At 36.5% G+C, this 13,962-nt stretch overlaps 1 protein-coding gene across 5 annotated transcripts in view; it reads right to left on the reverse strand.

The window, feature by feature from the left end:
- The window catches only part of ITSN2 (intersectin 2), a 109,663-nt gene that overhangs the window by 66,585 nt on the left and 29,116 nt on the right, over positions 1-13,962 (reverse strand). For all 5 annotated transcript variants that reach the window (XR_004951830.1, XM_036223962.1, XM_016121702.2 and 2 more), the window contains exons 3-7: positions 5,472-5,564; positions 2,981-3,044; positions 2,020-2,183; positions 724-930; positions 481-577 (exon numbers count right to left, since the gene is read on the reverse strand). Coding sequence is in view for 4 of the 5 variants with exons in the window: in XM_036223962.1 (XP_036079855.1) it covers positions 481-577; positions 724-930; positions 2,020-2,183; positions 2,981-3,044; positions 5,472-5,564 (625 nt within the window). In the remaining variant the exon portion in view is untranslated. The remainder of the gene's footprint in view (positions 1-480; positions 578-723; positions 931-2,019; positions 2,184-2,980; positions 3,045-5,471; positions 5,565-13,962) is intronic.

Genomic DNA, 13,962 nt, shown 5'->3' on the forward strand with positions numbered 1-13,962 from the left:
ATAACATTGAATGTTAAATTTTTCAATTAAAAAAGTATTATTGTAATTTATATAAAGGGTGATGAATTAACACTGATGTTTTTTTGCTTTGTGAAACTAAAAGATACTCAATCAGCAGAATTTGCTCAAGAAAGAAATTAATAATGTATAATGATTATGAAATGTTTTAAGAAATATATACATTTCTTTAAAAGTAAAAATATATGGCTCCGGGAAAAAAAGATGACTGATTGAAAATATAGGAGAATATTTTTAGTTTACATGAGACATTTTTTTCAAAAGTAAAATACCACAGGCTTTTTTCTAAAAAATAAAAGAATTATTTGATGTAAGTTGTAAATAGTAAATTTACATTAAGTATTTATTTATATTTGGCCATTATAAAGTAAAACCTGGATAAGTTCTGAGCTTTAACAAAAGTCATTTATTTAATATTCTTTACTGAAAGCATAAAAAGTTGGAAGTTTTAAGCATTCATACCTACTAGATCCTAAATCAATCAAAGACTGGGCTTTCTGTATACTAGCACCACCAAATCCTCCCATCATCAGACTGTAAGATGACGTATGAGGCAATGCTAAAAAAAAAAAAGAAAAAAAAGAAAAGAAAAATGAAAAAGGTTCACAATACACAATATCACAAATTATGAAGGAAATTTGTACATGAACATAACAGTTTCTTTCTTCATATGAAATACTGACTCATTAGGCATAAAGTACTTACTTGAAGAAGAATAAGGAATGGATAAAGGCTGAATGAGACTGGTGGTTCCATTTGGTAATGATGAAGTACTAACAGAAGGCACGAGGGGAGCAGGCATCATTAAGGGAGGAAGCGTGGTCCCTGAAGTTGCAGAGGACAAAGGTGTTGCTAAAGGTGTGACTGAAGGCAATGGCTGAGGAATGGACAGATTGGGCATGCTTCCCATTCCTAAAGACAGACACATTTTCTAGTATTAGTAATCAACTATAAAACAAATGCCAGAAAACAAGTTTATAATACAATGAGCAGACCCTATATTTACAGGAACACTATGGCCAAACTATCTGGTCTTAAAGAATTCAAAAAAGCAGCTTTGACCCAGCAGTGAGAGTGGTAAGCTACTGCTTTTTAATATCAATATACTGACCAGTGTGAACTAAAGAAATGCCTGCCTGCTAAGGAGTTAAAATTTCTCTTCTAGCATCATGAACATACTAGGCAGCCTTTTCCAATTAAATATTAGTATCCTCAAAGAGAGAATGTATTAATGGATTTTGTGTGCTGATGATACAGTGCTATTTAATTAACACAAACTCTCTTCCCCCTCCCCCCTCCATCCATGCCTCCCTCCTTCTCTCCCTCTCTCTCCTGCTCTCTCCCTCTCTCCCCCAACCTGGTCCCTCTGATCCAAGAAATTAGTATTTTAAGATCTAATATCTGGACTGTAGGATATCTAACTGAATAAGCACTTCTCACATATAATTAATAAGGAACTGGCTAATCAAAATAAATAGAAAACTGGTTATCTCTGAAGAATATGTAAATAAATCAGCACAAAATTTTCAACTTGTACCCTAAAATTAGCTGGCTAATTAACCTTTATGTTAAAGAAATTTCTATTTATATATATAGTTTTAAATTACCCCCCAAATTAAACCACTTCATGTGAGTTTAAAACTGTTCACATTTGTTCTGTTACTCACACAAAGTATAGAGGTAACGAATTAACAATAGTATTAAGAATCAGCTATTAACGAGGGGGAGCATATAATTTATCCTCCATTGGGAATTATAAGGGAACACTAACTAGTTTAGATATCAGGACAACAGACATAAATGAGAGCTGTTCCTGGGAATCTGGGACACATGGACGCCCTAGCTATGACAGCAAATTTAATATTTCTTATCTCAGATAGGAAAATTAACTCAGAGTCTGGGAACTGTCATTTTATACCAACAAATCCTTTTCTGATTCCCAAATGCTATGCCTAGGAATCAAGTTTAACTTTCAAATGCAGATAATTAATAAATATATACCAAAACGAGCAGAAATTAATGGAGAGAACATAGGAGGTTGTTTCATAATAGGAGGAAGAACCATGGGCAACTGTTGGCCTTGCAGCTTTAGTTTGATGAGTTTCATAGCTATGGAGAACTCTTGCTGATCCATTTTTCCATCCTTGTTCAAGTCTGATAAAGCCCTAAAAAGGCAATGAGGTGGGCAGATTATATGTAGGGTCAACATTATATTTGAGGATGATGATAAAATAAAAACAATGACATAGCATTCACATACAGACCATCACTTAATTGTGTGTGTATCTCAAAAAGCTAAAACTTGTACTTTAAGAATACTGACCAGAGATAGCATCTAATAAAACTGTCAGTTTATATAGAATCTAGAGATCTTTGGGATGAATTATACCAGTGTAAATAGAAAATTATTCAAGAGTATAATCATGCCAAATTTATTTATTTGTTCAAATATTTATTAAATGCTTGCTATGTACCTGGCACTTTGCCAACCATGGGAATATTCTAAGTGGAAAGAAAAATGGAGTAGGGGTTGGAATTTACTATAAATACCTTAAAAAACAAAACCCTAGATATTATAAAGAGCAATTTCTATATGGTAAGGGCAGGAGAAAGGATAATTTTGGCTGATAGATGATGAAATAAATGAAACTACAAAAAAAAACAGAAAAAAGATTTTGAGACTGCCAATTTGTAAATTAGTGTTTTCTGATGAAAATGTGTACATCTCTTTCCTTAGAAATTCTAAGGAAATTAGAAATTTGTCCTACAAAACAAAACCTCAATTAATTTTCAGTCATTTAATCAATAAAATTTATTTTCTAAAAAGCTGAAGAAATATTCTTAATAATAACAGACAATAAGTAAAAACAACTTTATATTAAACTGTATTAAAAACAAAACAAAACAAAACAAAACCAGACTATCAGAAATTTAAGTTCATCTACAAAAGAACACATTTTACCATATTTCAGCTAAAACAGGAGCCGGCAGGCCTGACTGTAAGAAAAATGAACGTGCTTGATCACCTGAAAGCAATAAAAACAAAAATCAAGCAGCATATTAGTAAATGGAATTACTCCAACACTTCTGACTAATAATAACGGGCAATAATGTGATTGATTTATAATTTTAATTCCACTAAAAAAATTTAAACAGAAATACACATAAAAATTATTTACAACACTTTAATCAGTGATAAAAGATTTTATTATTCATCTTAGTTTTCCACAATAATTAAGGTCTTATTTGATAATATTCCTATTTAATAAAATTTATAGTCAAAAACATTGTTCCCCTAGAAGAGTTCTAAATAAAAAATACCAGGTGTTGGAAGAGAAAGCCCTCCATGGGCGTCTCACAATCCTATATATTCAGTTGTGTATGCCAAGAACGCAAGATCCTAACTGCTCTCTACCTAGGTCATTTTTCGGAACTGGGTTTGTAGTGGGCTATCTTAAGGGACTGGGTAGTGTTTCCTTCTGAGACAAAGAATAAGTCTTATTACTTGCTAAAAAATGGTGGGTTCCCCCAAGCTCAGTGTTCCTCTCCTATAACACAACCGCTGCATGTGTAGCATCCTTCTAGGATCTCTGCAGAGTCTCTGCATGACTTAGGGGGACAAGGGAGGCTGACAAAAACATGCCAATGCTCATGCTGCTAGCTGTATTATTAGTAATAAAGTCCTCTATCTTTGACTCAGGAATCTCGGGTCTTCTGCTAGCATCCATGAGCCAGTAACAGACTAAGTTATTAACTTGTTAAGCGGGGTAATCGAATCCCAACTTTGACATCAGGTAAGGTAGTTATAATCACAGAAGTGCAAATAACATTAAACTACAATGGTTAAGAAGATGGATCCCAAAGCCAGCCTTAAAGGTTTCAAATGGGGAGTGGGGAGTTAGACGGAGTAAAAAGAGCCAAATACATGGTGACAGAAAGAAATTTAACTATGGGCAGTGAACACACAATGCAATATATATATATGACTTATTGTTAAACTGTACACTTGAAACATTGGATTTTGTTAATCGATGTCATCATAAATTAAAAAGAAAAAGGTTTCAAAGGTCCTATCAATGCTAACTCTCTCTGTGACCTTAGGCAAGTTACAGAACATGTTTAAATTTCAGTTTCACCATCTATAAATAAATATAGACTATAATAGTAGCTACAGTCTACTTACAGGGTTGCTGTGAAGGTTAAATAAAATAATGCATTAAGCATAGTATCTGAAACAGTACAGATCTGGTAAACATTAGCCATTATATTTAATTTATTTAAATAAAACACAGTTACAGTGTTCCTGGCTAGAAACCCACCCCTCCCTTTGGGGTGTACTATCTTATCTCCTTATCTCCTAAATGTCACAGGGCTACAGCCTTCCTGAGAGGCGGTCTCCTTCTAAAATGTAATTTCAATAAATCTTACTTTTTCTCCAAAAAATTAATTTTTTTAAAATATATAAACCAAATAAAAATAAATAAAACACTAAGGTGCTTTGGCATAGGAAGAAAGTTTCATTTATAGAAAAAAATTGAAAGACACACTTAAATTAATCCTCCTTTGGTTCTGGAGGCCTTTTTGAAAAACAAGGACTAGCATCAACAATTAATGCTTGGTGTGGCCTCTCAAATACAGAGAGCTAAGTGTTGTGACGACAGATTCCAGAGAAAAAAACTCTAAAAACGTTAAATGAAATGGATCTAACATATTTCTATTACATTCTGGTAAGATTGAACTTTGCACAAGTAATGGGCACAACATATTAAGAGCACATTAATAAATCTGCTTGGGAAAGAGTCTCAATTACTTGAAAATTTTCTAGACATAATGTTGAAAGTGAAACTGGACAATTAAACTGAATTTCTTGACTATCGTTTAGGATCAGGAAATGATAGTCCATATGCCAAATCCAAAACAACAAATTAAGATGGTTCCAGATAAAATACGAAAGCCACATTTAAAAAATTCTAGAATTCTGAGTGATCTGAATTTTATCATTTATTTCTTTATTAAATATATTGGGGTAACGTTGGTTAATAACATTATATAAATTTCAGGTGTACAACTGTATAATATGACATCTGTATACTCTATTGTGTGCTCACCACCCAAAGCCTCGTCTTCTTCCATTTCCATATATTGATCCCCTTTACCCTCTTCATCCATCCCCCAATCCCTGTTCCCCTTTGGTAACCCCCAATCTATTGCCTGTATGCATGAGTTTTTATTTCTTCTGTTTGTTCATTTGCTGCTTTTTTGTTTTATATCCGTATATGAATGGTATCATATGCTTCTTGTCTCAAGGTCCAGCCATGTTGCTGCAAATGGCAATATTTCATCTTGATATGAATTTTATCAATGATACAAATTTGATGGCAGTAGAATTAAAAATAATTTTAAGATATTACATGGAAAGGAGCATAATTCATAAATAAAATATAAACACAAACCTGTTATGTAACCTCCTGATGGTTTGAGGTTATCAAATTGCTTGTCATGCTTAGTCCGTTCTTCAGAGGTAATGGCCCACATATTTGGCCCTCCTAAAACATAAATGCAAGATAAATTATACTCTCTATATGAGAATGCTTAAAATATACAATTATAAAATGTAAATGTGAATCACAAGAGTCCATTTAATGACAGTTTTCAATACCTGAGTGACACAAACAGTAAAGCTCTATCATAACCATATACAGTCTAAGGCTTTTCCCTCATCCAAATAACATCTGTTGAACAACTGCTGTATACCACTTGCTAGAAATGGGCAATAAGATAAATACTGGTGATTAAAAAAAATGAATAAAATATTATTCCCATCTTTGAGGAACTCTTACGCTAGAAAACACCTACCAGCATTTACAGTGTTAAACTAGGAAGTGCCCTAAGCAGAAATATACACAAAGCTGTGCTAACACTGAGTAAGAAGCATCGAGAAAGAGATACTAGGAAAGATAAGATTGAGGCAGAGCCCTGAAGCTTGGTTTAGATTGTTACGTGAAGAGATGACATAAGGAGATTTCACATAAAAAAGGCATAGCATGAGAAGTCAAGGAAGTACACTAAGTAGACTAACAGCTAAAGCACCACGAGAGTGTGACGAGATGGTAAGAAACAGGTAGGAGGGATTAATCATAAAGGGTTCTCAACAGCCTGACCTTCGATTTGGAAGTTATGGAGAGCCATCTAGTACTTTTAAAAATAACTTTCTTAATATGGACTAATTTGAGAACTACAAAAAAAGTTGTAAAAGATCGTAGGGAGTTGTTATATACCCACTTCGTTAACAATTTACATAAACATAGTACATCTGTCAAAACAAATTAACACTGGTATACTACTAGCTAAACTAAAAACCTCCACCAGCAAGACTGGTAAACCCCGACAAAATTAGCCGGTAAACCTCAACAAAATTGTACTCTGGGTACTGGCGACAACACAAATCTTTGTGACTGAGGACTCTGCCAATTGGAATCTTTGGCGAAGGGAAGCAGCCTCCACCTGGAGATGCCATTTGCAGTTTAAGTGCTTAACCCATGGACAGCTAGTGACTCTTTGGCCTGATAGTCCCATTTTTGGAGTATGCCAACTTGAATTCCACAATTAACCAGGTGAGAAGGACCCTAAAAGCCATGCCTGTCAAATAGAAATGGCATATTCAAGAACACGGATAGCCTGGCTCCAATGACATCCTGGCTTTACACTAAGAGAGTGGCATGGCAGCTAGCTTTCTGAGGAGAAACTTTATTCCTACCCCACTGTCTGAAGCAAAGCTACTGAATTAATGAGGCTCTCCGAAATCCCTGGGCCTGGTTCAGTAATGGCTCAGAGAAGCTGATGCTGACGGAGTCCACTGGGCTGCCGTGCCTGTTCAGCCTCAGAGCTATGCAGAACTGAAAGGAGACATGGTCATTCTGTTCAGTAGGCAGAACGGATTTTGGGGCTGCTGCCAATGGCCCAGCTGTTTAGTCTGCCACTTGGAAAATAACAACTGACATATTAAAGACACCCTCTTTAGGGCTGCAAACCAAAAACAAATTTTAATTGTTAATTGAATGGTCTAGGTCACTAATATAGCCGCTCATGGTAAGGGCCCATTCTCTGATTTAGACTGAAATCAAGCTGCTGAGGAAGTCCCACTCCATGTTTGTGATGCGGAAGATACAACTGCATGCAGGACTTGTGATTCCTGTTTGGGTGTGGGTGCATGGGGTGTGTGTGTGTGTGAGGAAGCTGCAGAGATCTCACCACACAGGACATCACCCTCTTTTGCTCTTGGCAGATTGACTACATAGTACCTTTGACCCCTCTCTCCACTGCTGCTGGCGCCTCAAACTACTGACAGTTTTTCAGGTTACCAATCAAACCGTGATGTCCACACTATTTTAGCCCTTGAAACTAATCTGTGTCATGGTTTCAGCTTTCTAGACCATTTGCAATATGACTTTGATGTATCATTTACTACAAAAGCTGCTCAACAATGCACTGGTGTCAGACTCTGCTTCCATCACCTCTTCCTGGTCCACACCCTTTATAGTGAGACAGTTTAGCCACTGAATGAGCTGTCACCAGAAAGGGATCATCGTCACTTCTTAGCTATTTCCTGGCTAATGATGAGGACTAAAAGGATGGCGGGTAATAGGGGATATATAGACCTATTATGAAAACTGAGGATTCTACCCTGACCATTGGTGAACAGGACAAATCTTTCTTTCTTTGAACAGCAACTGCAGGTAGGCCTGGTTGGTACATCCTCAGCTCCAGAAAGTTGAGATAAAAAGGGACCTAGAGGATTCAAAGTTAATGCTGCTTACGTATACAAAAATGTCCTTGTCCTTCTTGCATTTAACCCTTCTGGACCACAGTGACGTTATAGCCCAATGAGACACCTAGATTTTGTGGTGGTGGAGAGCAACAGCCAGGCATCTGAGGAGGGAACACCTTAGACACCAGAGCAGTAAGAAGAGTGGGAGAGGCATTAAAACGACATTTTCTCTTTCGGAACTGCCCCTGGAGCCTTCTTCCCAAGGAAAAATGCACTGCTGCAGCTCTCCTAAACTGCTAGAAGTACCTTAAATTTAACTGAATACTGAGTCTGCCACCCCACCCCCACCACCAGATGGCCTGACTACTGTTTGATCCTGATCCACACTCAGTCTTGGGTAGGCCCTGTGCACTTGGGCCCCAGGGGTGTGGATGTCTTTATGTTCCTGCCCCTCCACCCTGTGGCATCCAAAATCCTTCTTGTGACTGTAGCTGGCCTTGGGAAGGACTGACCTACTTCTGCCGTAGCAGTAGTAGGAGCAATACTTATGCTTGGTATTAGTATAGAATCTTAGGCCTAAGAAGGTTTCCTCCCCCTCCCTCCGTGGTAGAGGTTTTTCCTTCTACGCTTAGCCCAGCAGCGCTGTGTCTCTGCCTGTGTCCTAGGGGTTAATCTTGGCTGACTCCCTTCCCAGTGACCCCCAGTGGCTCAACGCTTTTGCTTAACAGGAAAAACGGATGCAAGGAAATGCATACTATTTTGTGCCTGTCCCTCCTGCAGTTGTCTGCAACACGGAGGTGAGGTCTCTTCCTGGTCTCCTGCATAGCCTCGTCTTTCTAGTGAGCACGCAGTTGATGCCCACAGGAAACGGCTTGTGAGAAAGTATAAATTCCTCTTTGTCTGTGGCCCCTAGTTATTCCAGACTGACATGCTAGCCCTCACTTGTTTTTTGGTATTCACTAGAATTTAAACTGATTTCTGTAACGTCATTTTACATTTTACAGATTTTACACTTCTGTAAAATCCTCCACTTTACTCAGAACACCGTCTGCATTCATGAAGTCTGAGGTTGAATTCTGAGGAAAGCTGCTCCAGCTGCACTGGTGGAGTCACGGATGCCCTTCGACCTGCCGTCAGTTCCACGTTCACTGGGGACTCAGCCCCTTTATCAGAGCTCTTCTGCAAACCTCAGTCTGTTTTCTCACCAGACACAAACCTCCTATGCTTATTCTAAATCTAATCTACTCTGCTCCATAATTTCTGGAAACTTTCAAAGTTTCTAGTACACTGATGGTGCCTTCTCTATATTTCCTAAAGCTATCTCAGGTGAAAAACAAAACGTTCTCTTTGATAATTAAAACAGGATCCAGAGAAGGAAAAGAAAAAAAACATGAATTTAAATCACTATCTTGAAACAAGATTCAGGGTTGTGAGTACACATCACAACAGGAACAACAAAGTAGGTCCAGGAAAAATAAAAGGATTTTTTTTTTTTTTTTCTTAAGGCAAGCTACTGACTGGGAGAAAATATCTAAGAAATTTTAGAAGTTGTTATATAGAACATGAAGTGGTTATTTGATATCACTACAGAAATTAGGACCACTGTGTTCAAGAAAGGCAGGGCTGTAAGAAGAGGGAATCGACTGCCTCAGAAAGCACTGTTAGCAGAGGTGTTAAAACACAGTATGGCTTATTAAACCTGAAAATGTTTGAGGTTCTCTCAAACCATGAACAACAATCAAACAATGATTTTACGATCTTTTCCATTGCTCTGGAAATGAGACCCGGACTCTCAACTTCCTGCGACCTCCAAATACCCCTGTGCCGTTTCCTTTCGAAGGTAACAGCAGCAGCGGTGCGCCAAGCACAAGCAGAGGTTCCGCTCCGGTCTCTGCCAACCGGCTTTGGGACTCAGGCAGGTCTTTAACCCTCCTCACTCTTTCTCACTTAGGAACTGTAAGAATAATGTATGTGAAGGTGTTTTCAAAAGTATAAAGTATGTCACACTCAATATTTGACTGGCCAACGTCTTATAATAACAGCAGTTTTTACCCTGGCTGAATCGCCTGGGGAGCTTTAGAGGAAAAAAAGCTATTTCAGCAGACCAATTAAATCAGGATCTCTGGGGGATGAGGCACAAATGTCATAATTTTTAAAAAGCTCTCTAGGTGACTCCTTTGTACAGCTAGGATTGAGAACCACTGTCCTATACAAACCAGGGTTGCACACTGCCTCTTCTTTCTACCCCTCTGCAGAATAGTCTGCTCCACCCTTACCCACACAGCCAGCTCTGGAGAGCTAGCCCACAGTGCTGTCAAAGGCAACACCTGGTGGCTGCCAAAGTGAATTATGTGGTCCAGTATCTTGTAAATTCTTTTTCCTAAGGATGATACATATATCCCTCAACTCTAACTTGCTAAAAGATGAATTAATCTCACCTTACTCACTTTCTCAGATACACAGATCTTTTTTTGAACGCCATTTACCCTACTACTCTCAACTCTTGACCAGCTATCTCAGAAAAGCAACCTTCTCCATCATTTTTTAAAATCTAACATTTGCAGAAGAATAGGAGTACTTAGCAGAAGTATCAACTACTATTTACTGAGTATTACTTCATGTCAGCAACCATGCTAAGTATATTAACATTATATTTAATTTTGAGAACTCTATGGACTAGGTTTTTTATATATTACAAGATGAAAATATTGAAGCATAGGGAGGTATGGTATTAGGCAATATAATTTGTAGCTAGAATTTTCTTATACTTTAGAATATAACCCCAAAATTCGTGCTCTTAAATTACTATATCACATTACCTCCCTGATTACTTTGATATTTACTTTAGTTTAAAAGTGTTACTCTTTGTCATTTAAAAATAAGTAAAATATAAAAGATATCTAAATTGATATTTGAATATGCAAATATGGATCTCTTTTAAATGTCAAAGCAACCAAATTTTCCCTTGGAATAACCTACCTTAAAAATAAATTCTGAACGCTGATTATATAATAGGTAAAAAAAAGTTAACTGTGACATTACTATAAATTTATTTAGTATTTAACAAGAGAAAAAACAATACAAAACTAAAACTTTGGATGAAAGGAATGCTGGTAATATATCCCTCTGCCAGAAAAATAAATCCCTGTATACAAATCCCACATACATAACATCCTCTTTTGCATGCCCGGACGTGTGTTCCCTGTACTTAAACTGCCATTCATATCACCCTCCTTCCATTTCAAACTTTATCTGTCAAGGTCCAGGGCAGATGTCACTTCCTCCAGGAGGTCGCTGACACCTGCAGGTCAAATTAATTGCTTCCTCCTGTAGATTCTCAAGAGACTCTCCATGCTTCTCAGAGCACTTAGAAAAGTGCTTTAACTGTTTCTGCCCATCTGTTCTACCAGACTACAAGCCCTTGGAGAACAAGAGCTTTGTTTATTTATTTTTCTATCTCCAGAACCAGAAGAGCACCCAGCACAGAGCAAACACTTAAAAGTGATTGGGGGATAATATCTGAATGAATAAAAGAGGGAGTAGAGAACAAGAGAGGCAAGGTCAGGACTTGGGGGCAACACAAAAGTTACTTACAAATCTTTTTCTTGTCCATCCTTCATATATGGTTACACCAGGCCCCTGAGGAGGGCTTTAGAGCCCTATACATTCAACATAGCTAATAATCATCTATAATTCACTTCTGACTACCTTTTCAGGTTCACTCACCTTCTACTAGTAAAAAAAAAAACAATTATGTTTAGGTATATAAACTCATACATATTTGCTGCCTATGTTATACAAAAATCTGCCTTGCAAAGTTATTTCCAGGTGTGCATATTATTGAAATGTCGGTGTCTATTATAATTTGAAACACTAAGATGGATCAATTTTACAAATATTTCTTAGCCCTAAATGACTGGATTTTTAAAAAAATCTATAAGCATCCTCTCCTAAAGACAAATTTTAAGATTAGAATTAAAAATAAAGAGATGCAATGAAGAACTGAGGACCTAAAATGGCTAAAACTACAAGCTTTCTAAATAAATACCACACACACAGTAAAAAATCCATTTGGTTTATCAGTTTATTATAAAATAAGTAAACCTGTCATGATTCCTGGGACTAGAAAGGTAAGTAGTATGGCTATAGAGTAATTTACTATTATGTGACTTTGGAAAATGATATAATGATAAAAAATGATGACAACAACAAAATGACAAAGATGAAAGCAATTCACCTTTACTGAGCCCTGACTGCCTTTCAGGGACTTTATATGCAGCAACTCACTGACTCCTACTACTACCTTATGAATTAGGTACTATTATTATCCCCATTTTACAGGTGAGGAAACAAAATCCATGGTGGTAGAGCAACTTGTTCAAGGTCACACAACTAATAAGTGGCAGAGTTGAGATTAGAACCCAGGTAGCAGTTTAGGCTACCTAAACTCTCTGTGCTACGCTCTCTCCCAGTGTATACGGATAAGGTGCTCACATCCGCATATCTCAGTTGCTACTTCTATAAACTAGGAAGATTTTATCTAACATCACAGGGTTGCTATAAAGATTATGTGTAATTAGTAATATAGCTACAATAAAATAACACTAAATATCATTTTTCATCTATTAGATTGGCAAAATTATAACAGAAAACATTTAAAAAGCTTAGCATGTGTCAGGTACTTTTCTGAAAACTTTACATACATTGTTTCCATTCTGTTTCTAGGTCTCAAGAGAATTCTATGAAGTAACTATTATTACTATCACTTTTCTTCAGAGGAGGAAACAGAGACATAGAGAAATTAATAATTTGCCCAAGGTTACAAAGTTGATAAATATTAAAGGCAGGATTAGACCCATGTAGGCTTAATTAAGAATCTTAAACTATATGCTTTGACAATAATTAAAAAAAAACAGACCCACGAATATACTGTTAGTCGATTTTAACAAAGATGTCAAGATAATTCCATGTGGAAAGAAGGTCTTTTCAACAAAAACTGCTGAAGAAACTGGACATACATATGGAAGAAAAAAAAGAACTCAATCTTGTAACATATACAAAAATTAACTCTAAATGTATCACAGAACTAAATATAAGAGCTAAACTAAGAAATGTCTTGAAGAAAAGCAAAGATCTTTAACTTTGGATTAGCCAATGACTGTTTAGGACACAATCAGTACAAACCATTCAAATTTCTTGATAAATTGGACTTCGTTGAAATCTAAAACTTCTGCTCTCTTAAAGACACTGTTAGGAAAATGAAAAGATAAGCTACTGACTGAGAGAAAATATCTGCAAAACATATTTAATAAAAGACATATGTCCAGCACATGTAAATAAGAAGACAGTCAATAAGAAGACAGTCCGCCCCGCCCCCAAATCGGCAAGATTTGAAATACACATCGAAAATATATGGATGGTAAATAAGTATGTGAGAAGATGTTCAATATCATTGATCATTAGGGAATGCATGTTGAAACCACAATAAGACACTATATGCCTATCAGAATTCTGAAATTTTTAAAAAGCTGCAGGCAAAGATGATGAGCAACTGAAATTCTCATGCACTGCTGATGAGAAAGTAAAATGAGATGATCTGGAAAACACTCTGGTAACTTCTTATGAAGTTAAACATACATTTACCACATGACCCAGCAATAAACTCTTGGGTCTTTCCCCAAGAGAAATGAAGATCTATTTCCAGATAAAATGAGTCTTCTGATGGTTACAGCAGTTAAGACATTATGTCTAGAAAGTTCCAAACCTGGAAATAACCCTAATGCCTACTGCAGATGAATGGATAAACAAATTGTGGCACATATTTATATACTGGAATACTACTCAGCAATAAAAGAGAAAGATGTGCAACAACATGGATGAATCACAAAATATTTTGTTAAGTGAAAGAAGCCACAAAGACAAAAAAGGCTACCTATTGTGTATGTCATTTGTATGACATTCTGGAAAAGGCAAAACTATAGGGATGGAAATCTGAACAGTAGTTGCCAGTTGCTAAGGGTGGGGTAAAGGGGCATAAGGAAACTTCTTAGGTGACGGAAATATTCTATATCCTGATTTACATGACTGCATACATTTGTCAAAAGTTATCAAACTGCATACTTAAAAAGGGTAAATTATACCTAAATAAACACAACTTAAAAATAAAACAAAAATAT

Source organism: Rousettus aegyptiacus, unplaced genomic scaffold (genome assembly GCF_014176215.1).
Source record: "Rousettus aegyptiacus isolate mRouAeg1 unplaced genomic scaffold, mRouAeg1.p scaffold_m13_p_7, whole genome shotgun sequence".
NCBI classification, from domain to species: domain Eukaryota; kingdom Metazoa; phylum Chordata; class Mammalia; order Chiroptera; family Pteropodidae; genus Rousettus; species Rousettus aegyptiacus.